This window comes from Choloepus didactylus, chromosome 8, assembly GCF_015220235.1.
Source record: "Choloepus didactylus isolate mChoDid1 chromosome 8, mChoDid1.pri, whole genome shotgun sequence".
In the NCBI taxonomy this organism is placed as follows: domain Eukaryota; kingdom Metazoa; phylum Chordata; class Mammalia; order Pilosa; family Megalonychidae; genus Choloepus; species Choloepus didactylus.
This window is the reverse complement of record NC_051314.1, coordinates 5192603-5218704: the sequence shown is the minus strand read 5'-3', so window position 1 is coordinate 5218704 and position 26102 is coordinate 5192603. Positions and strand designations below refer to the sequence as shown.

Sequence of the window (26102 nt, the reverse complement as noted above, 5' to 3'; positions counted from 1 at the left end):
ATGGCTTTTTATTCCGCTGTATGGATAGGCCACATTTGTTTATCCATTCATCTGTTGATGAACACGGGGGTTGCTGCCATGTTTTGCCTTTGTTCTGCCCCCGGACGTCTGTCTTTTTTGTTGTTGAATTCTAGGAGTTCTTTGTATATTCTGGACATTTGAACCCTTATCAGATGCATGGTTTCCAAATATTTTCTCCCATTCTATAGGTTATCTTTTCACTTTCTTGATAATGTCCTTTAATGCACTGAAGTTTTAAATTTTGATGATGTCTGATTTATTAATTTTTTTCTTTTATTGCTCATGCTTCAGGTGTAAAGTCTAAGCATCTGTTACCTAATACAAGGTCCTCAAGATATTTCCATATGTTTTCACCTAAAAGTTTTATAGTCTAGCAGTTAAGACAAAACATATATTTTAATGCTATATTTTTGAAAATCAAAATTAGTGCAAAAAATCCATGATGAACAAAATATCGACATTTTCAACGAAGACAGGATCCCACCTTGTACCTGTACCACTCACCTCCCCCACACACCCCAAAGCCAGCGGGGTGGTGGGTCGGGGAGGGGTTAGATTAAATTAGGCGAGTAGACTAGGCCCGAGCGGGTTTGTGGCCGGCTGTTAGGAGAGCCCAGGGCCAGAGAGAAACTGATACTTCAGGGAGAGGGGAGCAGCATTTCCGGGGCAAAGTCCTTGAGAAGGCAGAATGGGCGAGACCCCGGGCACGGGTGGGATAACAGTAAAGCCGGGCGCCTGAGAAGGCCGCCCAAACTGTCCTCCCTTGAGTGTGTGACTTTGGAGTGGGACGACACGGAATGCACACGTGACCGCTGCCTCCCCAGGGCGTCTGACTGCAGCCCAGAGCGCCCCGGCGGGGAGGGCCCCGCGGGCGAGGCCGGGGGCCGGGAGGGCAGGCCGGGCCGGACCGGGAGCGGGCGCGTGCATGGAGGCCCACTGACGACCCTTCTGGGAGCTCCCCACTGGGCGCCCCGGCAGCTGCGCCGGAAGTGTCCTGCGGGCCCCTGGGGGCCCCAAGACCGGCGGGGAGGGCGTGTCGGATGTTGGTCATTGCGAGCGCAGGGAGCGCGGCCGCCTCGCCCCGCCCCCAGACCCTCCCCGCCCTGCCCTTAGGCCCCCGCCCCCCGGACCGCCCCTCCCCTCCTCCAGGCCCTCGCTCCGCCCCCAGACCCCCCCCAGCCCCACCCTGCCCTTAGGCCCCCGCCCCGCCCCCGGACGCCCCCGCCCCGAGGCCCCGCCCCCGGACCGCCCCTCCCCTCCTCCAGGCCCTCGCCCCGCCCCCAGACCCCCCCAAGCCCCGCCCTGCCCTTAGGCCCCCGCCCCGCCCCCGGACGCCCCCGCCCCGAGGCCCCGCCCCCGGACGCCCCCGCCCCCGCCCCGCCCCTCCTCCAGGCCCTCGTACCGCCCCCGTACGCCCCCGCCCCGCCCTGAGGCCCCGCCCCCGGACCGCCCCTCCCCTCCCCCAGGCCCCCGCTCCGCCCCCGGACGCCCCGCCCCGCCCTGATGCCCCGCCCCCGGACCGCCCCTCCCCTCCCCCAGGCCCTCGCGCCGCCCCCGGACGCCCAGGGCCCTCCCGGGAAGGCAGCAGCGGCGCCAGGAGCCGGGAGCGCAGGACCCGAGCGAGCGCACCATGGCCCCGCTGCGAGACTGCCAGGTACGTCGAGGCCGCGCCGCCCGGGTCCCCCGCGCTCCCTGCGCCCCCTGGGGTTGGCCCGACAGTGGGAGGGCGACCCTGCGCCAGGCCGGGGGGTGGCACCGGCAGGAGGGCGGACTGCGGACCCAGCGGGGAGGGCGCATGGGCGCAGCCGCGGGTGCGCACGGAAGGGCCCAGGAGACCTTCCCGTGGAGTCCCCCGAGGGCAACCCGCCGCGCCGTTGGGCTGGGGCCCACGAGGTCGGAGTCCCGGGGAGACCCCAGCACCTCCTTCGTAGCTTAACGCGGTGGCCGTGTTGTGGCCCAGCTGCGACGCGGACGTTCCTGCGGGCGCGACTCTCCTTGATAACTGGGGCCCTTGGGGCCGCCCAGGGCAGGGACCCTGAGGCCATTGTGCAGATGGGGAGGTTGGAGGTGAGAGGACGGGACTCGCCCACCGCCACGCAATACTCAAGCCAAGGTTGGGGCACCCTGCTGTGCTCCAGGGGACTAGAGGGCAATGTCCCCGCCCGGGGAGTCACCGGACTGGGCACCCCTGGCGGGAGGCCACAGGCAGCCATTTCACTGCCAAGTTCTGGCAATTGTTCAGTCTAAAGATGCGTCCATTGAGAGACTTGAAGGTCCGAACCCACTGATGAAATGGGGAGAGAAGAGGGAGTTGTTTTGTGGCTACTAGACACCGGTGCTTTGCCCGCCAGCGGGGAGCCCCAGCCCTCCCTCTGGCATCAGTGGTTGAGCCTACGAGGAGTGTCCATGATCATGGTCAGTAACTCCCACGTGGGGACGCTCGCAGTCACCTAACTGGATTCGCCGGAGCCCGGCTTTCCAGAAGGGCCGCCTAGTGTCTGAGAGTGGAGAATCTTGCCTGAGGACACACAGCTGTTTAGAGGCCCCGAGATTCCACTGGGGACCCCTCTCATCTGGGCTCAGCTCTCTCTGGGCCCCGCACTGTGTCTGTGGGACCCGGGTTTCCATCTTACTGAAACCCTTACTCCCTGGTCGGTGAGCACTGTGGACATCTGTGTGTAGGGGGCTGTTTGTGGCTCCGGGGGTTGTGCATGTGTTTGGAAGGCCACGTGGAACAAGGCCCCAATCTCCCCTGCCCGCTGTGTCTAGGCGTGGAAGGATGCTGGGCTGCCTCTCTCCACCCCGAGCAACGAGGCCTGCAGGCTGTTCGATGCCACCCTGACCCAGGTATGCCCGCCGAGAGAGACGGCCCCTCATGTGAGGGTTCAGGCTGAGGTTTTTAAATTGGTGAATGCTTCTTAAATGGCACTGTCACTTGAGCCCAGGCTGCAATAGAAGCTGTGCAATTTGTACTTGAGGATGCGGGAGCGTGTGTCGAAACATCTCTGCCAGCCTGTGGCATGCCAGGAGGGTGCTGGGTGCGCCCTCCTTCCGGGAGACCCTGAGAGGTGGGCAGTGCAGCCCTGGGCTCACCGTCAGGGAGGTTTTGTGAGGGGCTGGTTCAGGGTAGGGCACCCCCATTTGGGGCATGGGGCCCTGTCCCTGGGCTCTGCTGACTGTCTTGGGGTCCCTGTGGCCGGGCCAAGGCCTTCCGCCATATTACAGAGCATTTCCACTCAGCCTCGGGAGAAGCACCCCATAACTTTAAAACGAGAAGGGGTCTCAGAGAAGGAGCCTGCCAGTTTATTTCACAGGTGGGGGAACTGAGGCCCAGAGCTGGACCAACTTGACTTTAATGTTATTTGGTGAGTTAGAGGCAGGGCCAGGCATAGCTTTGAAAACACTGAGTCTAAATACACTGATGGAAAACTAAAGCTGCTTCTCACCAGACGGGAGACTGCGTCTGCCGAATCCAACAGAAGGATCAAGGAAGCTCCTAGAAGTGACATTCTAGAGAAGACGGCTCTGGCCCGTCTCTCCGCCTGTCCCCAGCCCGCCCTTGCGGAGGGTTCCACTGTGTGCGTGTGAGCAGTCTGCCCATTTAGGGTCCAGTGTTGGCCCCGTAGAGTGCTCGGTGTGTCACACCGCCTTCCTCAGTTCAGCTGCAGCTCCTCCCGGCTGGGGCATCTGTCCTGCGTACTGGTGTCCGTGTCGTCCTGCTGTCCTGCGTTGACCCTCTTTGCCACTCACCTGTATCTTGTTAAGATGGACGTGCTAATTCTGGGCTGATGGAGGGTGGACAACTGAAGGGGCTCAGTTTAAAATCCAATGAGTGATTCGGGCTATGGAAGAAATGATGTGATGAAGGGTAAGTTTTCCCTTTCCACTTTTGCACCTCTGTCTAATTTTCTATGATGCATGTTTATTCTGGTTATTTGTCAAAGGAATGAACGGGAAGTGGCGTGTTCCTGTGTGGTGAGTGATTTCAAGGGCCCCTCTTAGGGCTCGAGAAGCTGATGGTAGTGGCAGATCATCTATCAGGACAAACCTTCCTGTTGGGAAAAGGTGTTTTCTCTTTTATTCCTTTAGAAATTCCTTTTCTGTTCTTTTGAAATGTGCTTCAGGTTGTGTGTATTTAATCTCTTCATACAAGAGCAACCCAATTAACACTATTTTTCTTTAGGGGGATGTCTAGAAAGAAAAAAAAGTCGAGGTGTAGTTATATGCCATTAATAATACAAACTAAGGGTCCCTGAGGACAGTTCTGTTTGCCTTTTTATTTCAGTATGTAAAATGGACCAATGACAGAAGTCTTGGTGGCCTCGAGGGCTGCCTTTCAAAGCTCAGAGAAGCAGATCCAACCTTCGGTGAGTAACGTCCTTCCCAGAGGTAGGGTGCCCGGTGTTGTGGGTGCAGCCCCTTCCCAGCTGCCTGGCCACAGGGTCTCGGGTTGGGAGAGGTGGACAGGTCGCAGGGACGTTGGCATTTGCACAGAGGGAGGGACAATGGCCATGGCCTCGTGATTGGAATGACAACTGCCACCCTCGAGATGCCGGGCTCCGATGGAGGTGTTTTTCAAATGTTTCCCTGTAATTGTACATCACTTCTGCAAGGAAGGCACTGGTCCCTTTTCTCAGATGAAGAAACCGAGGTTCAGAGAGAGTCAGAAACTTAACCTGAAAGCACCCAGCAGGCATTAGATAACCCTGTTTGAGTCCGAAGCCCAGACCCCTGGAAACACATAGAGGGTTGGGTGGCCTTCATCAGGGGACTTTTGCGACCTCACCCCCAGACCGGGGCAGGGTGGGGGGGGTGGTGTCCCATGCACGAGGCTGGCAACATGGGCAAAGGGGCCTAGGCTGCCAGGTAAGCAGTGGGCATGGGGAGGTCGGCACAGTGCATTCCGGAGCCAGGTGGGTGGCCAGTGTGGGGTAAGGTTTGGGGCCTGGGAGACAGGCTGATTAGGGGAGGGCACTGCAGTCCGTTTCCACCATGGGCAGGGGGCTTGTATAATACGGTGGGGATAGGCGAGTGGGGAGAATGAAGCTGTGCGCAGCCTGTGGGGGGAGCCGGTAGCCAGGGGTGGGCTTGGGCTCTCTGAGCAGACCCCAGGCCTCAGGAGCGAGGGCCATGTGGGTGATCCCAGCACTGAGGCTGAGCCCTGGGTCCCAAGCCTGGGCCAGCGACTGAGTTTCAGACCCCGTGGACCCCCCGGCCCCTGTCAAGGCGTGGGGCTGGGAGGGAGGCCCAGGTTGATCCCCTGGGCAGGCATACCCGCCAGCAAGCCTGTGGAAGGGGCCACGCGTGCACATCCCCAAGCTCTCACCTGCAGGCAGGTGGCTCCTGTGCTCTGAGGTCCTCTTGGGCGAGCCCCGCATCAGCATCTGCTGCGTGCCCCCCTGGGAGGCCCTGTGCTGGCTCTGGTGACATCCCAGCTGATAAGAAAGGCCCCGACCCAGTTCATGCGGGAAGGGGCTCCAGGCTGTGGCAACCAAGAGAATGCCCCTGTGATGGGAATACGTGTGGAGGTCCATGGTGCTTCCAGGCTGCTGCCACCTCCACATGCCTAGTGGGTCAAGAGCTGAGGTTTGGACTGTTGGTCGGACACGGCATGACAGCCTCTGGGCCGCTTGGCTGACGTGCCCTGGGATGTGGGGTGCTTGGATCCCACGCAGGGCTCGGTACGGGCTGGTCGGGAGCCCCGGAATCACCGGCCACTTCCCACCCTGTCGCCAGTGATGGGCCAGGTCATCTCCAACGGCCTCGTGCTCATCGGCACTGGGAGCTCCGTGCAGCTCGACAAGGAGCTGGGCCTGGCCGTGAAGGCGATGGCGGCGAACTCGAAAGCACAGCCGCTGACAGCCCGGGAGCGGCTGCACGTGTCTGCGGTAGAGGCCTTTGCCAAGGGGTGAGAGGCCTTCCTGGGTCAGGCCCCGGTGCTGGGAGGCTGTGCTGGGGGCACCACGGGCTGTCCCGGCCCTTGGGAAGGGGGGCCTGGGAGTGACTCTCCTGCACCTGCATCCGATGGGAAGTCGTCTCCTGCCTGCCACTTTCTCCCCAGCTGACGGCCACATGAGAAGTGGTTGGCTAGGGTGCCCAATTAATCACTCAAAACACTTTTTTAATTAAATTCATTTGTGGAGTGCAGTTAACTGTTCACAGTATCATGATATAGTTACGCATTCATCACCCAATCTATTTTTGAACATTTTCTTTACACCAGAAAGAATCAGAATAAGAATAAAAAATAAAAGTAAAAAGGAACTCAAATCATCCCCCCCATCCCACCCTATTTTTCATTTAGTTTTTTGTCCCCATTTTTCTACTCATCCATCTATACACTGGATAAAGGGAGTGTGATCCACAGGGCTTTCACCATGACACTGTCACCCCTTGTAAGCTACAATATTATACAATCATCTTCAAGAGTCAAGGCTACTGGGTTGCAGTTTGATAGTTTCAGGTATTTACTTCTATCTATTCCTGTACATTAAGACCTAAAAAGTGTTATCTATATAGTATGTAAGAATGTCCACCACAGTGACATCTTGATTCCATTTGGAATCTCTCAGCCACTAAAACTTTCTTTTGTTTCATTTCGCATCCCCCTTTTGGTCAAGAACATGTTCTCAATCATACAATGTTGGTCCAGATTCCTCCCCGGGAGTCATATCCTGCGTTGCCAGGGAGATTTACACCCCTGGGAGTCGGGTCCCACGTAGGGGGGAGAACAGTGAGTTCACTTGCTGAGGTGGCTTGGGGGGGGGGTGCATGTCTGAGTTACAAAGAGGCACTCGACGGGGAGAGTCTTAGGCACAATTATAAGAAGTTTAGCCTCTCCTTTGCAGTGATGAGCTTCATTAGGGCAAGCCCCAGGATACAGGGCTCGGGGTTACCAAGCTGTCAGTCCTCAGTGTTTGTGAGAACATCAGCAACAATCCAGGTGAGGAAGCCCAGCACTTCCTCATTCCCCCCAGCCCCTCAGAGGAGCCCTGCATATGTATGTTTATTTTCTGCTCAAATTATTTTGGGATGCAGAACACCTTTTTTTGTCTCATTAAATGAATTGGTTATTATTTCAGTGACAGAAATAACAGAACCATGTTACAGAACTATCTAAAAGACAGGAGAGCAAAGGAAACTTTCACCTACATGCGCCTTGCCCTAGTGCACCACCGAGAGCCTCTGCTCATTGAGCTTCCAGTTCACACACACGCGCACACACACACACACACACACACAAACGCACGCACGCACCCCTCGTTGTTCCCACGCTGGTGTCCCTGCACCCCAACCCTGTGTGGGCACCTGACCCGGGGCTCCCCCCCCAGGCAGCCCCATGTCTGCCCAGCAGGTGAGCTGCCCCGCAGAGCTGGGGAGCTTGGGCTGAGTGTCCTGGGGACTTGGAAGCAGACAAAGAAAGTTCTGTGGGTTCCTGCTGGGGCGTCTGGGCCCGGAGCCTTGCAGCTGCTTCAGGGTCTCAGGTGAAATCGGCTTTGGCAGTTTGTAAAACCAGTTTTTTTTACTGGAATTAGAGAGCAAAGTTTCCCACTGTTTTTCAATTTTCTGAGCCAGAACCTGATACAGAACCTGATTTTTTTGGTTTGTTTTTTACCAATTCAGTGCAAACTTTAGCGCTGGCTTGCCCCTTTCTCTCCCGTGTGCGTGAATGCGAGCTCAGTGGGCTGTGAACTCTCCTTTGGCCTCCAGGAACTTTCCCAAAGCCTGTGATCTATGGGAACAGATCCTCCAGGACCACCCCACAGACATGTTGGCCTTGAAGTTTGCCCATGACGCCTATTTTTACCTGGGCTACCAGGAACAGATGCGCGATTCTGTTGCTCGGGTTTACCCCTTCTGGACACCCGACGTCCCCCTGAGCAGGTGCGTGTCAGCCGGAAATCGCGTCTTTTCTGTTAATCTCTCCGCAAAACCCTGTCACATGGTGGCCCCTCGGCCCCACCCTGGAAACCCAGTGACCACGTTGTCCCTCTCGCCGTTAAGCTCAGTATTGCTTTCCTCCCAGTCACTGCTTCCCCCCTGAGAGGGCCTCCTCTTCCCCCCTTCCTCCTTCGCCCCCATCCAGCACAGCCCCCCTGCAGCCCGGCCCCTCTCCCGTTATCCCCGAGGCCCTGAGTGACCCACCGTGGGGACACCTGAGGCTGCGCAGCCCACCTCCCACCCCAGGTCTCCTTCCTGCACAGGACTTGGCCGCCTCTTTCCTCCTGTGTCCCCCACCCCACCTGGGGATGTCTCTGCTGCCTTCCCACTTCCCGCTCCCCTGGGGTGCACTCCTCCTCCTGAGACCCTCCAGCCACACCAGGGCTGAGCCTGTGGCCCCTGTGTCCCCAGCTCCCGTCCTCAGTGGCCGCCGTGCTCCTCAGCCTCTGGCTCCTGCAGCAGCAGCCCCCTCCCCCAGCTCCCAGGCACCCCCTCTGCTGCCGCTCGCTCCCCTCCTCCTGTCCTCATGCTCAAGTCTCTCCGGCAGGGATTTAGCTTGCCCAGGGCCCACTGAGGCACAGCTGGGAACAGGTGAGGGAAACTGTTTTCATCTTGGTGCTTTGGAACCAACCCCCCACCCCCGGCCCTGCGGTGTTCAGTCCGCCCTGTGGGGTGCTTTCCCCCCTCTGCCTGGTGGGGCCCTGAGGCTCCTTCCGCTGGACAGGTGTCGGGCTCGGAGGGACCCAGGAACTGCACCCTGCTGCCCCCCTGACTTTACATCTGACTAACGGGGGGCAGTCCCAGGGGTCAGGCGAGTGGCCTGCAAGCTGCCTCGAGTCCTGTGGAGCCGATTCCGGAGGACGTGGCTCTGGCTGGTCGAGGGGCTGTGCAGGTCACTGCCCCGAGATAAGACAGACCCCCCACCCGCGGTCCCGGGCCTGGCCGTGCGGGGCCAGTGTGCCCCTTGTGGGAGGGCGCAGGCTCTGCCCCATGCCACCTTCCTCCTCCTGGACAAGGCAGAGAGGAAAGAGGCCCGAGCGGCTCCTGAGGGTCACTAGGTGGGCGCGGGAGGGCTCCCTGCCGTTCCAGCGCCATGGCCCAGAGCTGCTCCCAGGCCCCGGCAGGCAGGAGCTGCTCCCTGGAGAGAGGCCCGGGGTGTCTGTGAAGAGCCAGAGGCCCCAAGTGTCCCCACCGCCTGTGTGTCCTGGTTGCGGGATGGCTGCCAGGGCCAGACCCGGAAATGGAGGGAAGTGCCCGACCACATGGGGAGCCCTCAAGAGAAGTGTAAACATCCAGGGTTGACTCAGCCCCATGAGCCTCAGTAAATATTAAAGACAAAGAAGGAGGAGGAAGAGGAGAGCAGAATTGGAAGCCACTTAGCCCATTGCCTCCATGAACAGTAAAAGCTCGCGTTTTTATGGTGGTGGCGTGGAGGTGACATAAGATTTCCCATTTACCCGCTTTCGAGCACACAGTCGGGTGGTGTTAACTACATTCCCAGTGTTTCGTGCCCATCACCACCAGCTGATGGAAGAAAAAACATTCTCATAATTGCACAATTAACTATAGTCCCAGGTCTCATTTAGGGTTGACTGTGTGTATTGTGTTGTCCTGTGGTTCCTATTTTATTTTTTATTTTTATTTTTACCCTAGTAACATATACAGCCTAAAATATCCCCCTTTTTATCACGTTTTCAAATTTATAATCCAGTGCTGTTATTACTGTCACCACATTGTGCCACCGTCACAACCGCCCGCGACCAAAGTGTTTCCCTCCAGACAGAAACTCGGCCCCAATTCAGCACGAGCCCCCCTTGGCCACAGCACCCGGCCCCTGGTGACCCGGGTTCTGGTTTCTGACCCTCCGGATGGGCATGTTCCAGTTACTTCGTGTGAGAGCCCAGCGGCCCAGCAGACGTGGCCTGGGTGCTGGGGGCTATGCCTGGCGCTCTGGAAGCACAGAGGGGCCCCCCGTGTCCCCTTGGCCGTGCCTCGGGGTGGACGCCCCCAGGCAGATGAGGGGGAGCCCCCGGGGCCTCCGGGAGAGCTGCGTTTTTGTCTGAGGGGTGGGGTAGGAGGCACAGAGGGGTCTGCGAGGGAGATGGAGCTGGGCGGGGGGACGACTGTGAGATGGCGGAGGCCACGCCACCCCTCGGTCACCAGAAGGAGCAGGTCACGGGGAGATGTGCCTGGCCCGGGGCCCAGCCCCTCGTCGGGCATGTATCTCGATTTTAAAAAGAATATTTCTTCTCTGTTTTTAGCTACGTGAAAGGCATTTATTCTTTTGGGTTGATGGAAACCAACTTCTACGACCAGGCGGAAAAGCTCGCCAAGGAGGTATGGGGCCCTCCCCGAGGGGGCAGAGAGCCCCGGTTTGGTCAGCTGTGGGAGCCTGGCAGTCCCGCCCTTCTCCGGGCCTTGCTTCCCGGGTGGATTTTGGGGGGGCTCGTGCTGGCGCATGTCTGCGGTTCCCTGCGGCCCCCTCGGTCCTCAGAACCACACGCACGGTGCAGGGTGGTTCCTGCGTCCGTCGGGGAGAAGCTGCAGCTCCCCAGGGGCACACATCGGTGGCTCTGGGGCTCCTTCCTCCCATCCCCGCCCTCCAAGCCCACGCGGGGCCCGCTGCGTGCCAGTGAAGTGTCTGTAACGCTGGTCCTTCCCCGAAACGCCACGTTCCTCAGCCCACGAAGGGAACGGGCCGGGCAGCTGAGTGCCAGTTGCTCCCGAAGGCCGGCCCCGCTGCCCCGCCCTGGGCGTGCTCTCCCCGAGGGGCAGAGGTCGTGCTGCCGTCGGCCTCTCCCCTGGCACTGCTCCATCCAGGGGGACGCAGCTCACGGGGCCCCACAGGCAGGGGTGCGGCCCTCGCCTCGCCTTTGCTGAGGGCTCCTGCTGTCAGCGCCCTGGCTCTGTGCCACACCTGGGGGTGCCGGCTGGGGCAGCGCTCAGCGACGCGCCTCGGGCCGTGGGCGGCAGGACCAGTGGGCAGACTGTGGCCGGCAGCTGTGGAGTCTGGGGCTCTCCAGCCCCTCTTCTTGCAGAAGCGGATGCTGAGGCCCAGAGAGGGGCTGTCGCTCGGAAACGGGTGCAAACCATCCCTGCACTAGGCTTGGCGCTGGGCCCTATACGTGTCCCCTTCTCGTGTACGTGACATTTCTGCCAAAAAGGCACCGAACTCCTCACTGCTCAGTGGAGGGGCCGAGCTCAGGCCACTCAGCTTGGAGATGCTGGAGCTGGTTCTCACCTGGGGTGACCGTGTCCCTGCCTGTCCAGCTGCCTGGGCTAGTCCTGACTTCCCCGTGCTGCCCGGGGCCCTTCCCCAGACCTGGCTGTCGGGGACCCCCAGGAGACGGCACCTTCCAGGGTCTCCGAAGCCTGTGCTGGTTACAGAAATGGAGCCCAGGCCCTAGGTCAGGGTGGGGAGCCAGGGCGGGGGGTGTCCAGGTGGTTTCCCAATGACCTTCCCTGCGTGGCCTGGGGGTTGCCACGGGAAGGGCCTTCAGGGACCCGCCACTGGGTGAATCTACCTGGGAGCAGGATGACGTGAGGAATCGTGAGCAGAGATGGCTGTGGGGCGTGGCGCCCACAAGACACAGATCAGGCCTCAGCTGGAGCAAGAAGCGGTGGAATCAGGGCCCCCTTCCTGCCCCCTCCAACCCCTCCCAGCGGGCAGCCCCAGCTCCCTGACCCCCAGGCCAGCACCCCACAGACAGTAACCAACAAGAAGGTCCAGGCGTGCCCACCCCACCAGGCCCCTGGGAGGGCAGGGGTGGTCCCAGCAGAGTCCCTGGGCTGCTCGGCCCTGGCTCTGCCGGCAGTGAGCAGGTGCACCCAGGGAGCCCAGGACGGGGAGCGGAAGGAGGGGGCTCCACTGGCTGAGGCTGGGGGCATTGGTGGGTGGGGAGGGTGTGGGAGGAAGGGCTGGGAGGGGCGGGCAGGGCTGGATCTGGCTGGGCCTTGTAAGCTAGGAAGTTCGGACTTTGCTCCAGAAAACCCTGAGCGGGCTCTAGTGAGGAGGGAGCTGGGAAGGGCCAGCCCCAAGGGGTTCGGGGCTCCTGGACTCTGCTTCTGTGGGAGGTGTGGGGAGACTGAGGCAGGAGACTCTGGGAAACCCGTGATTTGTGGGAGACTGGGGCTCGTGAGGGCCTCCCACCCTCAGCTGGTCCACAGGTGCTCCCTGAGCCCCATCCTCCACCCTGGGCCTGGCACTTAGGAAGGTCGTAAACAAATGCAAGAACCACAGCTCCTCGAGAGAGGACCCGACTTGCGTTCTGCCTGCCCGGCAGCTGCTGCGGTTGCACGGAAACGCGAGGCCTGCGGTAGTTACAGTAAAGCCCAGGAGAGCCACGTGGTAGTGGGAAGTGGCTGCCGGAGAAGCCCGAGGCAGCTGGCAGTCAGCACACTGTCCGCACGGGCAGCAACTGCTTCATCTCCGCAGCAGCCCCAGAGGGAAGGGGTGTCATCAGTGGCCTCTCCCCAGGGGGGCAAACTGAGGCTCAGAGCGGCCGGGTGGCACGTTGAGGGTCACTTTGCTGCACACAGGAAGCTATAAGGCCAAGCGGATGGACCCTGCTTGGGAATGACCCTGGGGCCGTCCAGCCACGTGGCCTCGCTGAGCCTCGGTTTCCTGCCTGTGCAATGGACCCGTGAATGGGCTCCTTGCTGGGATTGTCGTGTTTGTCTTGCTGGTTTTCCTTGTTACTGGTGGGTTTGTTGGGACTGCTGTGATTAGAGCCCCATCCCCTGCTGGCTCCATCCCCGACACCTGCCCGTCCAGCGGGGACCCTCGTGCCCCTGTCCAGTCAGCCCAGCTAATCCGCGTGGTCTCCTCTCGTTTCCCACCCCCTCCCCACCCCCTGCCCATGTAGGCTTTGTCGGTTGAGCCCACAGACGCCTGGTCGGTGCACACAGTGGCCCATATCCACGAGATGAAGGCAGAAGTCCAGGACGGACTGGACTTCATGCAGCGCTGCGAAGCCAACTGGAAGGTACAGCTCTTGTTGAGGGGCCATCTGCCTGGAAAATTCCGTCCGCCACCTTGAGTTAAGTCGAGTCTTCACGGACAGGAGTTATGGGCAACAGCTTAGTTCCTGGGGATAGTGTTTGGCTTGGAGCCCCACAGCTCCCCAGCTCCTGCCAGGGTTTTGTAGGCAGTTGTAGAATTGGCCAGGGCCCGAGGCATTTGGTTGTGAAGGGAATGGATCAGGGATTTCCCTGGGAAACAAGAGCCTGGCCGGGGTGAGAGCTGGGAGGCCCTGAGGTGCCCCTTCTCCCCACACCAGTCCCAACCCAGGAGCCCTGAGGTGGGGAGTGTGTGCAGGAGGGGTGCTGGGGCCGTTCCGTTCCCCCCCAGTGCCTGCCAGGCTCTTGCCCTGGGTCCTGGGCATGCTGTACCCTGGTGTCCCCAGGCCTGGCTGCCGCCTTCGCCCAGCCCCCTCCTCGAGGCTTTTCCTGTCCCTCCCGCCTCTGTGTGCCCGTGTCCCCATGTCTCTGTGTGCACGTGTGCTTGTGCTGGCACATGGCCTCACCATCCCTCCAGGTGCACTCTGCTTCCCTGCCCTCCTCTCTGCCGTGCGGGTTCCCTGGGCTCTGCCCACCGACAGCCACGTCCACCTCCCAGGCCCTGGCCCCTGGTGGCAGGCGCTGTCCTGAGGCCCCCAGGCAGGAACTGTGAACCTAGAGTCTGGGCTGGGGAGGGGTGGTGTGTCCTCCCGCCAAGAAGCCAGGGGCTGTCCCAGAGAGAACCGAGGGGGCAGGGGTCCTCGCCAGGGCCCAGCCGTCTGTGTTCCATCATTCTCACGAGCTCTGGGTTTTAGGGACTCTGGGAGACCTGGGTTCTTACCTGGGGCAAGAGCTGGACCCAGTTTTCTCACCTGTAAATTGGCTAATGTGGCAGCTCTGAGGCCTCTGACACCAATGAGTTCCCACGGGTGTGGCAGGGGCGCCCGAGGCTGGCCGCGTCGTCTCATCCCCTGGTGGCTGCCTCTGTCCTGCGCTGCGCTCTTGGTGGCCTGTGGCCTGGCTGGCCGGCCCCGGAAGTGGACATGTGGCCCGAGGCCCCCCTCCTGCCTCCTCCTGCCCCTGCCCTGGGCGTTTGGCTGCGAGGTGCAGAGCTCCATCGAGGCTCCAGCCTCTGGCCAGAACAGTGCCAGCCCTGAGGACCCCACTGAGGTCCAGTCCAGACTTTTCTGTCCTCGCAGGCTGGGCCAACAGGAGTGACCAGCCTCCTATCAGTGTGTGATCTCGTCTGTGACAGGGACCCACAGGGCTTTGTGGAAGTCCAGAGAAGACATTGATTCCAGGCCAACTCGGGGGTGGGCAGTGGTCAGGGTAGGCTTCCTGGAGAAGGGCAATATCTGGGCTGGAGTTTGCCAGGCCGAGCAGGAGGATATGGGGGTATTCCATGAGGGGCCAGCTCCAGCAAACCCGCCACGACCCACGATGGGCTGCTGGGAGAGGGAAGCCTGGCAGTTTGGTACTCGGTGGGTGTGGGCCGTGGAGGGGGCTGGAGGAGTTGTCAGTTCCTGTTTCCTGGGAAGGGGAGATGGGTCCAGGCGGAGGAGGAGGAGGAGCTGTCTGCAGAAGGAAGGGCTGGCATTCATGGTGAGGGGTGGGCTCCCAGACAGAGGGGGGCGCCGAGCAGGTGGGCCCAGGTGAGCCCAGCAGGGTCAAGGAAGGTGCTGGAGCAGGGGATGGGGACCCCAGGCCACTCGCTCAAGATCTGTGGAAAACCCTCTGTGTGCTTGGGCCCGGCGAGCGGTCTGGCAGCGAAGGTGGGTGAGGCTGTGCCGCAGCAGCGCTGAGCACCATCGCCCGTTGGGGCCCAGGAGTGACGTCATCTGAGCACCACTCGGGGAGGACCGACAGGCTGCCGGATTCAGCTCTGTCCGAGGGCTGCGCCGGGTCCCCTCCTCTTGGCCATCAGAGTTTGTTTCAGGCTTCCGGGCTCTGGGCCCTGCTGTGCGTCAGTGATAGGAAATCCTGTTTCCCAGGGGCCAGCTCCGAGCCAAGCACAGGTCTTACTGTAAAATGGCCTTGTACCGGGAGCCAGCCCACGGGGAAACTGGGTGCCACTCGGAGAGCCCTGGCTCCCTGTAGTCTGTCGGTGGCCGCTGGGGCTGCCCTGAGCTCGGCCCCGGGCGGGGAGCTTTCGCTCCTGGCTCGTCAGCCCGCGGGGTTTCGTCCCAGGGTCCCGTGCTGGGTGGGTGTATGGTGTGGGGAGGCCTCTTCTACTTGTTCTCCCCACTTTGCACGTGAGTAAGAGGGCATTTGGGGAGCTGAACGGGCCCCTGTGTTGGTCTGGTGCTCCCACGTTCTGGTTCTGGGGCCAACAAGTTGTTGACCTCCCTCAGCCTCAGTTTCCTCTTCGGTAAATTCAGGTGTAATCGTTGCAGCCTCCCGGAGCCGAAGGAGGTGATGAGGATGGAAAAGGCCCCACAGACCAGCCTCCGAGTGGATGCCCAGCAGAGTCATTTTCCTTCACTGATTTCAAAGACGACGGCTCTGCGTTAGCACAAAACGACAGTCTATTTTTTTCACAAGCTGTCGGACTTTTATCCTAACTCTCTCATTCTTTCCCCAGGATGCTGATATGCTTGCTTGTCATAATTATTGGCACTGGGCTTTATATCTGATTGAAAAGGTAAGATGACTGTGTGGATCATCTGATCCTCCAAAGGTGTCCAGAGAAAGAAACATTTTTCTACCTTTTGCTACGCTTTTGTATTCCCTGGAGTAACAGTTTGTGCTTGCACATTTAAATAGCGTCCTGCTGCAGCTTATTTATTTATCTGTTTATTTTTATTTTCCTGATGCAGTTTAGCATTAATATTTTCAAGTAGCTCTTCAGGGTTCAAAAAAAACTTGAGGCATTCTTCACAGCCTGGACTGGCAACTCATGTCTATCACTGTCGTTGGTGGAGAGACGTCAGCAGCTGCCTCTCCACAGCTGCAGTTAACTCATCTCTGTAGCTGCCGAGCCCCCACCCTACAGAGAGGACCCACAGGTGCCCCCAGCCCCTCCGAACATGCTTTGCCCTAGTGGGAGCGAGGGTGCGAGGGCAGCTCCCCGGCAACACTCCTGACCCCAGTGATTCCGTAACAGGGACCCGTGTCTGAGGGTGCGACTTGCAGTGCTATTTATCACGGAGGAAAGCTGGAAGCCACCTAACTGTCCAGGGAGAGAAATGTTTGGAGGAGGAAGGATGTGTGACATTATGAGGTCTAGAAGAAAGCAGTGAACCCAACTGAATATAGAGTTAAAAAAGTAATAATAGATATGTGTATATGACACGAAAAAGTAAAAACTAGAAAGAGTATGTGAAAAAGCTTGTGACAGTTTGACAAGTACTTAGACCAACTTTTCTAAGAGAGAAGATGACACTTTGATGGAAACGCTTCCTGTAGCAGCACCATAGAGATGTCGCCAAGTCTCACACACCTGGGACCAAGTGCCCGCAGCAGACGTGGGTTCCACTTTTCCGACCCTAAGACCTAAGCCCCAGCTGCTGCCCGTCCCCCTCTGAAAGGAGGTTGGAGGTCAGATGCTCAGGGAGGCTTTGACGTGGCTGTGTCCCGTTCAATCTCAGTAAATACAGTTCACCTTCTCCAAATGTGAATCACGGGAACTTTGCTTTTCCAGGGCGACTACGAGGCTGCGCTGACCATTTATGATGACCACGTAAGTCTCACTTTGCACCATGTTTAGTTTATTACAGTAATTTTCCTTTTCGACTCTAACTCACCTTTCAGTCCGTCACTGTTGTTCCGGCCAGAAAAAACAGCTGCAGCAAGAACACATTTCTTGTGCAAGACCCCTTGGGGCTAATTTTTTGCCCAAAGCAACGTGGTAACCTGGCCTGTGAGGGGTCCTGATGGATTCTCAAGCCTAAGCTGGATAACTTCTGCAATCTCAGAGTTTGTTTTTCTTTCTTAAGTGGTTTGTTCTGTCTACAGGGATTCTTTTGAGAGAGAGAAAGAAAAAAAAAACTGTCTCAGGGGCCAGGTACCCCAGTGAGGGCTTCCTAACAGCAACTGGGTCTCTAAAACGCTGGTGGTTTGGGATCCAAATACCAGGGAAAAGCACACGGTCAAGGAAAAGAGAACATTTTACTTGCCGTGCACTTTAAGTTGCCGTTTCGAGTGTCGATCAGGACTTCCCAGTAGGAAGTGAAGGGTGCGTGTGCCACGGGGCATAGACCAGGTTGCCCGCCGAGCAGAGCCGGGTGTGGAGGCGCGTAGGGGCGAGACAAGTCCCACGGGCGTGGGCTGAAGCTGGGGGCTGGGGGTTCGGACACCAAAGCCTGGGACACGCTCCCCCTCTTTACTCGGGTCTGCCAGGGCGCCCCTCGTTCTGCCTGGGGCAGACTGAGTCATTGGCGAGGGTGGCCGTCCTGCTGGCTGTTGGCCAAGGGCTCACTCTGGTGTCCTGTGGCCCCCTGCCCTCTGGCGGTCCTTGTCTTCCAGATTGTGCCCAGCTTGCGGGCCAGGGAAACGATGCTGGACGTGGTGGACAGCTGCTCCATGCTCTACCGGCTGCAGATGGAAGGTACTGGATCCCTGCACTCCCCTGTCTTCTCCCACATAACTGAGGGAAAGTTGCCGCGGCCTGGCCAAGGGCTCAGTAAGAGCTCCGCGTGCCGCCCCAGATCCCAGCCTCAGGCCTGAGGCGAGGGGGCCCTGCTGCCCTGTCCTCCAGTTCCCACCACCCCGCGGCTCACGCCGGGGGAGGCACCTGCAGTCCCCACGGCCGTTCTCTGGATGTGCCCCCCTTCCTAGGACAAGGGGCTGAGGGTTTCTCAGAGGGCAGTTCCTCAACATTAAAATCCCATGCTCTGCAGGCAGTCAGATAGGGTTGCCCCAGTCCGGGGGCTGTGATGGGCGCCCAGCCAACCTCTGGGGTGCCAGTCAGGTCTCCCCCCACCCCAGGCTCAGCAAAGACAAGTCTGTACCCAGGCCCGGGGTTCAGCCAAACAGTGTGGGGGTGGAGGCCTGGCCAGGGTGCTTTGGGGACCTGGGGGAAGGCACAGCAAGCTGTTTCTGGAAGGTTCTGGCACACTTCCTAGTGGGGGTGAAGTTAGAGCTGCGGAAACATGCCTGGCGGAGAGAGTGAAGTGCATTATACACGGAGAGAGCAGTGTGTCCAGATAGCGGATAGGGGTGTCAGCAGCCTGGTGTGGGGACCAGAGTCTGGGGGCAGGGTTGGTGAGAGCAGATGGGCAGGAGGAGCCGGGAGGGGCGGGAGCTGAGAGCCCAGGCTCCCACGTGTGGGAAGGATGGCGTGAGCAGGCGGGCTTTACCCGGGGACTGAGGGGAGCTGCTAGAGCAGGGCCGGCCAGGCTCAGATCTGCCTTTGAGAAAGACCCCCCTGAGTGGGGTGGGGTGAGGGGCTCTGAGCTCAGGGTGAGGTGGGAGGCCGGGAGGATGGCAGGGAGGCTGGGAGCGAGGTGGGGAGGCCGGGAGGGTAGTGGGGAGGCTGAGGAAAGGACGGGGAGCCCAGCCTCAGAGGTGGTGGGTGGGGTGGACCTTAGACAGGTGGAGGGAAGAGGCCCAATTTCCTTACTGTAGGAAGGGGAGACTCGGGAGCCACCGTCCAGCGACAGATTGAGAGGCAGGGGTCAAGGTCAGCGTGCACAGTTAGGAAAGTGCCTGGGGGGTGGGGAGGTAGAAGACCACAGAAACTTCCAGGAGTCAGGGCTGGAGAGGAGGGGAAGTGGTGTGGGAGAACCAGGCCTCGTCTCTGGGGCAGAAGTGGGGACTGTCTAGACTCAGGAATCCAGAGGTAAAGGCAGTGGCAAGTTATTTATTAACAGATTTTTATTGAGCATCTATTATGTAGTAGGTGCTGGGCTAGCGGCAACCCCGGGAAGAATTTTGAAAGTGGTTCCAGGGTTTGACAGAAGCTCTGGAAACTTCAATAACTTTCAGTCATTTTTAAAATCTGCTTTTTATCTTTATGCATCCATTGATTTTTTCTAATTGAACAAAGTTACTATAAACTGGAGCTGGGAATTTTCCAACATGGGGCCGGAAGGCCGCTCGCCCGCTGTGCCCACCTCCTGGACCCTGCTCTGCACCGGGATGCTCAGGGCCTCTGCAGGGTGTCGGGTGCAGAAGGCGCTCGGAGCCTCACACCTGTGCCCCTGGGCTTCCCCCGATGCCCGCAGGGGTGCCAGTGGGTCCGCGGTGGCAGGAGGTCCTGCCCGTGACGCGGAAGCACAGCCGCAACCACGTCCTGCTGTTCAATGACGCGCACCTCCTGATGGCGTCCCTGGGTGCACGGGACTCGCAGACTACGCAGGAGCTGCTGACCACCCTGCAGGATGCCAGCGAGTACGCGGAGGGCGCCAGGGCCCTCGGTCCCCACGGGTGGGGAGGGCGGGGAGTGCCGGGGGCACGGGAGGGTGGCCCAGCACCTGCTCCTGGCCTGGGAGCCTGGGGATGGAGGCTGTGAGCACGGCTGCAGAGAGGCCTGTGGAGGTGTGTGTCTCTGCAGGTGTGCTCCCTGTGGGCGCGTGTACCTGTAGCTGTACCTTCCTGCAGTGGTTCCTCCTCGCAGGTGTGTGGTTGGTGCCCACAGGGCACGGAGCTGCTTCTGCATCCCCGGGGTGGGGGTGAGAGCCTCAGCCTCCTGGGGCAGCCTTCAGTGGGGGACCTGGGGATGCGGGGAGCCCTAGAACCAGAGAGAACTACCGCTTGCAGGCCCTGAGATCCCGGAGAAGGCACTTCTCCTCTCCGAGCCTCAGTTTCCTTGTCTTCAATTTGGGGTGATGCTTTCCAAGGCAGGCGGGCATGAGAAGTGCAGTGATGCCATGATGTGCTTCCAGCTTGGCTCCTGGCCCTGCCGGGAGCCAGATCCCATCACAGTGTGGGCCGGGGTGTCCCGGGAGGCAGGGTCCTTCACTACATGGAGCTGCCGGGGATGCGGCCCCCCTTGTCTCCCCGTGTGAGGCCAGCGCAGTGGTGACCCTGACCCCTGAGCATTTGTCCTGGGCCCCGTGGAGGGTGACCGCCATCATGGCCCTTGCCCTGCCCATCCTTACCAGGGCCCATGCTGCTTGAGCTGGGGGCTCAGCGGGGGCTGCAGCTTCTGGAGAGGGGCCCACCATTAGGGAGGCCCAAGGGTCATTGGGTGTTAGATTCTTACTTTTAATACAGGCTTGGGGCTGGCTGCTACCTGCAGTGCCCCCAGTCATGGCCTGGGGAGGGCCAGCCTGGGGGACACGGCTGCCATGGCCCTTTGTTCCCACCCCCGGCGTCAGTGATGGCCCTGGCTCAGCCTTTGCCTGCACGGTCTGCATCCTGACATCGCTGCTGGGTCAGCACAGCTGTACCCACTTCCTAAATGAGCAAGCCGAGGTCAAGAGTTGGGGGCCTGCATAGGACCCGATGGCCGGGGGCTGGCAGAGCCTGATTCTGCTCTGAATTCACGGCCCTGTTCCCTCCCCTTGGCTGGGCTGCTCCTCCCATCATCTCACCCCAGTCGATGCCCCTACTGCATGCCGGGCACCGGGCCCAGGAAGGAACAGCCCCTTCCCTCAGGAAGCAGGGCAGCAGACGTGTGGGGTGGGGGTGCCGGCGGCCGCTGAGGCCCATCTCTCGTGCTCGCAGATCCCCGGGGCAGAACTGCCAGCACCTCCTGGCCCGCGACGTGGGGCTGCCCCTGTGCCAGGCCCTGGTGGCGGCTGCGGACGGGAACCCCGACCGCGTGGTGGAGTTGCTCCTGCCCGTCCGCTACCGCATCGTCCAGATCGGAGGCAGCAACGCCCAGGTGAGCTGGGGCCCCGGTGGTGGCCGCGCTGGGCGTGGACCTGCAAGGAACCAGGTGTCCTCTGGGCTCTGGGTGCCTGTAATTGGGGGGGCATTACCCGTAGGCATGGTGATGAGGAAAGCCACCTCTCCTTGAGGACGGGCAGGCCTGCAGTGGGGCACCCCCCCAATCCCTCCATCCGTGGAGCCTCAGTTGCCCGATTGACATTTCAGAGAGACGTCTTCAACCAGCTGCTGATCCACGCCGCCCTGAACTGCACCTCCAGCGCCCACAGGAATGTGGCCCGGTGAGTCCTGAGCACACGCACCTCACACTGGGGACCCCGTGGGGCTCTGGAGCACCCGGGACTCCTGCCTCCCCCTTGGCCTGTGTTGGCTCCTGCTCTTGAGGTTGTGAAAACTCGAGGTGACCCAGGGTTTGTTCTCCTTCGTTTGCTCAGCTCTAACAAAGGGAGCCAGCCCCCTGGCCCAAGCTCCGGCCTCCCTGGCCCACTCCTCTGCCCAGCTGTGCCCAGCTATGCAGTTACCCAAATGCAGCTGCTCCTTCAAGTCCCCAGGCCTTTGCACGTGCTCTGCCTCTGCGTGGGACACGGTTCCGGTTTGCTAAAGCTGCTGGAATGCAATATACCAGAAATGGACTGGCTTTTTCAGTGGGGTTTTATTAGGTTACAAATTGACAGTTCTAAGGCCATGGAGATGTCCAAATTAAGGGATCAAGAGGAAGATACCTCCTGTGAGGAAAGGCTGCTGGCATCCGGGGTTCCCCTGCCCCGTGAAAGGCACGTGGCGATGTCAGCTGCCCTTCTCTCCTGGGCCCTGGTCTCAGAATGGCTCTCTCAGTTCCTGTGGGTCCGTCTTGCTTCTCCCGAGGCGTTTTCCTTCTAAGCGTTCTCTCCGTGAGCTCTCTTAGAGGACTCCAGGAAAGATTAAGACCTACCCTGAATGGGTGGCATCACATCTCCATGGAAACCACTAATTAATAGGTTCCACCCAACAATAGGTCTGCACCCACAAGAATGGACTAAAAGGACCTGGTGTCTTCTGGGGGACATGACAGTTCCAAACCAGCGCAAACACCCTTTCTCCTTTGCCGCCTGGCTGGATGCTTTAGGCCCCTGCCCATCTTCTCCCCCCTCTGCTGGGTGCTGGGGGACGGTGGTGGCTGGACAGACCCAGGCCCTGGCTGTGTGCAGCTCACGTCTAGGGGGAAACTGAGGCTAATCACACAAGTCTACATAAAATCCCGACTGATCACTGCTGTGAAGGAGGGGCGCCTTGCTCTGAGATCCAGTAGTGGGGGTGCAAGTGGGCAGGGGGCCCCAGGGAAGTGAGCGCTGAGAGAAGCCTGGAAGCCGGGGTGGGTCTGTTAGGAGGAGGGACCAGGGGGAACGTAGCTGGAGGCAGTGGGTGCCAGGACACCCCAGGAAGATAGCTCTGGGGAGCCCCAGCTGTTTCCAGTGGCCCTTAGGGCTCCCTCCCGCCATCCTCGCCCACCGAGGTCGCTGTGCCCCTTGCTGGCTTCTGCACGGGTCCGTGTGCTCCTGGGGTGAGACTTTGATATCCATCTTCACCCCGAGTTGCAGCACCCATTGGTGCTTGGTGTGATGTCGGCTCTCAGCCACCATTTGCTGACCCAGCGTTGGGGCAAGCCCTGCCTTCCTGCAAACACCCCGTTTTTTGTGCTCTCAGAGATTGTGATGATGTGGGGGGCAGGACTGAGCAGGGCACCTTGAAACGACCAAACCTTTTCCCAAAGCAAAGTACTGGAAATCACCTGGATAAAAACAAAGGCCAGGGAAGAGAGAAAGGAGGCTGGGGTGCCCAGGAGGCAGTCGGGGTGTTGCAGAGGCCCAGGGTGGCTTAGGGGTGCAGGAGGCCCTTGAGCCAGGCTTTTGAAATCGGGTGAAAAGCTCTAGGGGTTTGGCTGCAGGTGTGGCCGGTCCACGGACTGTGCCAGCTCCCCCCAGGGCAGGGTTTCCCAACCGAGCACTGAGGTCGAATGTGGTGCTGATGAGCAGTGGCTGGTGCTGTTGTCACACGTGGGTCAGTCTGAAAGCACTTACATTAAGGACTCTGGAATGTTCTGGACACCTGCCCCCCACCCCCAGCCCACCATGGCCTTCACTCCCATCTGTGGGGAGGCTGAGCCCCTGAGAGAACTCCAGGCTGTGAGGTCTGGGAAGGGTGGGAGCCTCCAGTGGGAGGGTGCGGGGGGTTGGCCTCATCCCTGAGCCTCTGAGCCTGGGGCAGGAAGTTCTGGAGCAGTGGTCGTGTGGGCAGGACACTCCCGGGCCTGGGGGCGGGGGCCAGGGGTGAGGCCCAGCTCTGCCTGACCACCTCTGTGGCCTCCAGCAAGCTGCCCAGCCTCGCAGGGCCTGCTCATCAGGCCAGGTGGCCTCTTCCCCTCATCCTGTCCCCCACTCCCATCCCCATGCAGACCCTCCGTTGCTCGGCCATAGCCCACCAGCATTGCCCTCACTCCCCTTCTGGCATTGCCCACAGCCCTTGCTGGAGCCCTGGCCCTCGGTTCTGCCTTCCTGGCCAGCTTGCACCCACCTCACCAGTCCAGCTGCCCAGCTTGGGCCCAAGCCCCTTGCTCCCCTGCCCCACGCCCCCTCCCCCACCGGTGCTCCCCCTCCCCGTGCCCCCCTGTCCCTTGTGCCCCCCATCCCCTGTGCTCCCCTCCCCCTGTGCCCCTTCCCCTTACCTGCCCCCATGCTCACGTGCCCACTGCTATCAGGGTGTCAGGTGCTCCCTCCATGCTTCTCCTGTCCCTGTCACGCAGCATCTATGGGGCTGCCTTGGTTCCCCATCCCTAGCAGGGTGTCTCTGCTGAGCCCCACCTTCCTCACACCCCACCTTCTGTTTCGCCCCCTGCTCCCTCCCACCCTCCAGGAACATTCTGGGGCGTGGCCCCCACCCTGTACCTCCCCAAGGCCTCACCAGCCTTGTGTTGTGTGTATGGGGGAGGGAGCGGGGGGCGGGGGGAGGGCGACGACGAGCTGTAAGCCCCTGACCCGCAGCTCCTCCTGAGGCAGACAGGCCGCGGTGACGTCCTTACCCCGGGGTTCTCTTCACTCGCTGCGTCCTGGGGTTTCCAGATTCCCTTTTTAAGAGAGTGTCAAATTGCTCTCCAAAAAAATGGATCCTCCCAGTTAACTCCTGGCAGCAGGGCATGAGCGTGACTTGTCAGCCTGACTTCCCATCCCCTGCGCACACCACCCTGTCTCTGCCCGTGACCCCTCCCCTCTCTCCTTAGTCAGCAATCGTGGAAGGGGACCTTCTTGCTCCCTGGCCCACCCCCTGCCCCAGTCCAGGCTGCCCCGTGTCCTGCCTTGGATCTGAGGGACGAGCACCCCCCACCCCGTTCTTCTAGAAAGTTCCGCGACAGAACCCAGGTCTGTGTTTCTGCAGGAGCCTTCTGATGGAGCGTGACGCCTTGAAGCCCAACTCGCCCCTGACCGAGCGGCTCATCCGCAAGGCGGCCGCCGTCCACCTCATGTAGGGAATTGGCCCGGCCTCCCCTGGCCGGGGAACGTCAGCGGCCTTCCTGGAGGCAGAAGCAGTTGCTCAGCATTGAGCCTTGGCGTTAGGAAGCGCCGGAGCCGGTTCAGGCTGGGAAAGCGTCGTCTTCAGCGTGCAGCAGAAATCCCTGCACAGCAGCAGTTCTACAGGGAAAAGGGGACACCAATCAATTTTAAATGTGATTCAGAATCTTCTTCAATCCTAGTTAGGGTCCTGACATATTTTTTTCAGACAGGCAGAGTCAGCGTGGGCTCTGCTGTTTCCATGTGCCTTGCAAATTGTATTTTCCCAGGTGGTCTCCACACCTGCTATGTTCCAGGGTTGGAAGGCCGGGCGGGGGTGCGGGCAGGCTCAGAGGAGGGGTGTGGCGGACATGGTCCCTAGAGGCTGCCTTCCCCCACAGTGCCCTTGGGGTAAACCCTCTATTAGTCGTTCTCATCCTGTTCGAGGCAGGTCCTGTGGTCACCGTTTTTCAGGTGGGGGCACCAGTGGCAGGGAAATGAGTGGCCCAGGCTTGCAGCCAGCAGCTTGTCTGTCTTTCCTGGGAGAAGGGACCACCCTCGTCCCTCCCCGCATGCCTTGGCCCCAGCCCCCGGCCACAGGCTCCGGCCGCCCTTCTTCCAGAAGTCCCACCGCGTCGGTGGCTCATTCTGCCATCTGGGGGGGGGGGGGGGGGGGCTGTGGGCTCCCCTGGGAGGCCTCAGTGATGCTGGTTTGGACTTGTTTTCTTTTAAACTGCACCTCGTGATGGGGCCTCAGGTAGAAGGTTTCCTTTGCCAGCTCTGATTTTCGTCATAAACGCACGTACACTGAGCTGGTGTGTTTGCTGGGCTCTGGGTATCGAGCTCAGGGCCTGCACTTGTGTGGCCAAAGCCAAGCACCGTGATGCTGAGCTTCAGAAAGATATGAGCCTGTTTTAATACTTGTTGCTGCTTCCCGTCGTCAGCTGCCTCTGATGAGCCCGAGTGGGCTGCAGGCTTAGGGCTGATGTTCCGGCTCAGCGGTACTGGGGGTCAGCCTTCCTGGGAGGGGAGACTCTCGAAGGGCATGGGTGTTTCTCAGCTCCTTTCAGTTCATGTTGAAATCAGGTGGCTGGACACACAGAGGCAGGAAGGGGCCGGGGAGGAGGTGCTCTCAAGCCCAGGCAAATTCTTGGGATTAAAGTAAATGAATGAGTTGGTTCTTTCCATTAATCCTTGCTGGGCCCCTTTGAACATCTCCTCCCTGCCAGGCCTGGGGCTGGGCCCTGGGAGCCATCTTCTCCTTGAAGCACTTGGGGTCGGGTGGGGGCAGTGAGTCAAGAAAATGGTAAATCCCAGGATTTCAGGGTAACTGCCCTGAAGCCTCCATGTGGGGACTGGGGACACAGTGGGAAGAGGGGTCTGCTGACAGAGCCCCCTCCCTCCATCAGCCCATTCCCACCACGATTCCAAGTGAGAGGCGACTGGGCGAGGAAGGCAGGAGCAGCATGGAGAGTGGGTGTCGGGACCTCCCCTCACCACCCCCAGCCCATGCCACAGGGATGTGGGGATCAAATACCTGGGCTGAGAGCCTCTGGGGGCAGGACCCTCATAGCTCCTGCGCGGTTGCCCTGTGGTACCTGAATTAGGCAACCCTGGGCCCTCCGGCTTCAGGGGGCTCTGGCAGGTGGAGGGGAGCCTGGAGCTCCTGGGCAGGTGGGCCCAACAAACCCAGCCAGCCTGAGTGTGAGCAAGACCCAGGAGAGGCAGCTGGGAGATGGGCTGACCCAACGGCCTCCTCTGAGCCCCTCTCTCTATCCAGGCCTGAAGCCAGAGCCACCCCTGGACTTCCTGCTTTCTTGAACCAATAAATCCTCTTTCTGAAACCTG

General features: G+C 60.1%; 1 protein-coding gene across 2 annotated transcripts; it reads left to right on the top strand.

Annotated features, from left to right (window-relative positions):
• Positions 1–1562: 1562 nt before the first annotated feature.
• On the top strand, positions 1563–26102 carry TTC38 (tetratricopeptide repeat domain 38). Of its 2 annotated transcripts, none has more exons than XM_037845860.1 (14): positions 1563–1675; positions 2791–2868; positions 4307–4388; positions 5758–5929; positions 7732–7905; positions 10224–10299; positions 12828–12947; positions 15542–15601; positions 16601–16639; positions 17425–17506; positions 19125–19290; positions 20569–20728; positions 20941–21014; positions 24142–26102. In XM_037845860.1, exons 1-14 carry the CDS (start codon positions 1652–1654, stop codon positions 24230–24232), a joined length of 1398 nt encoding a protein of 465 aa, XP_037701788.1. In that variant the 5' UTR covers positions 1563–1651; the 3' UTR covers positions 24233–26102. The 2 variants fall into 2 exon arrangements, with proteins under 2 accessions (XP_037701788.1, XP_037701789.1); XM_037845861.1 differs by having other exon boundaries at positions 1613–1675; positions 5697–5929.

Bases quoted from the DNA above. Each gene is read 5' to 3' on its own strand.
- TTC38 (XM_037845860.1), top strand. From the start codon at position 1,652: ATGGCCCCGCTGCGAGACTGCCAG. The intron at 16,640-17,424 runs GTAAGTCTCACT...CTTGTCTTCCAG, and splicing joins TGACCATTTATGATGACCAC to ATTGTGCCCAGCTTGCGGGC. The intron at 21,015-24,141 runs GTGAGTCCTGAG...GTGTTTCTGCAG, and splicing joins GCCCACAGGAATGTGGCCCG to GAGCCTTCTGATGGAGCGTG.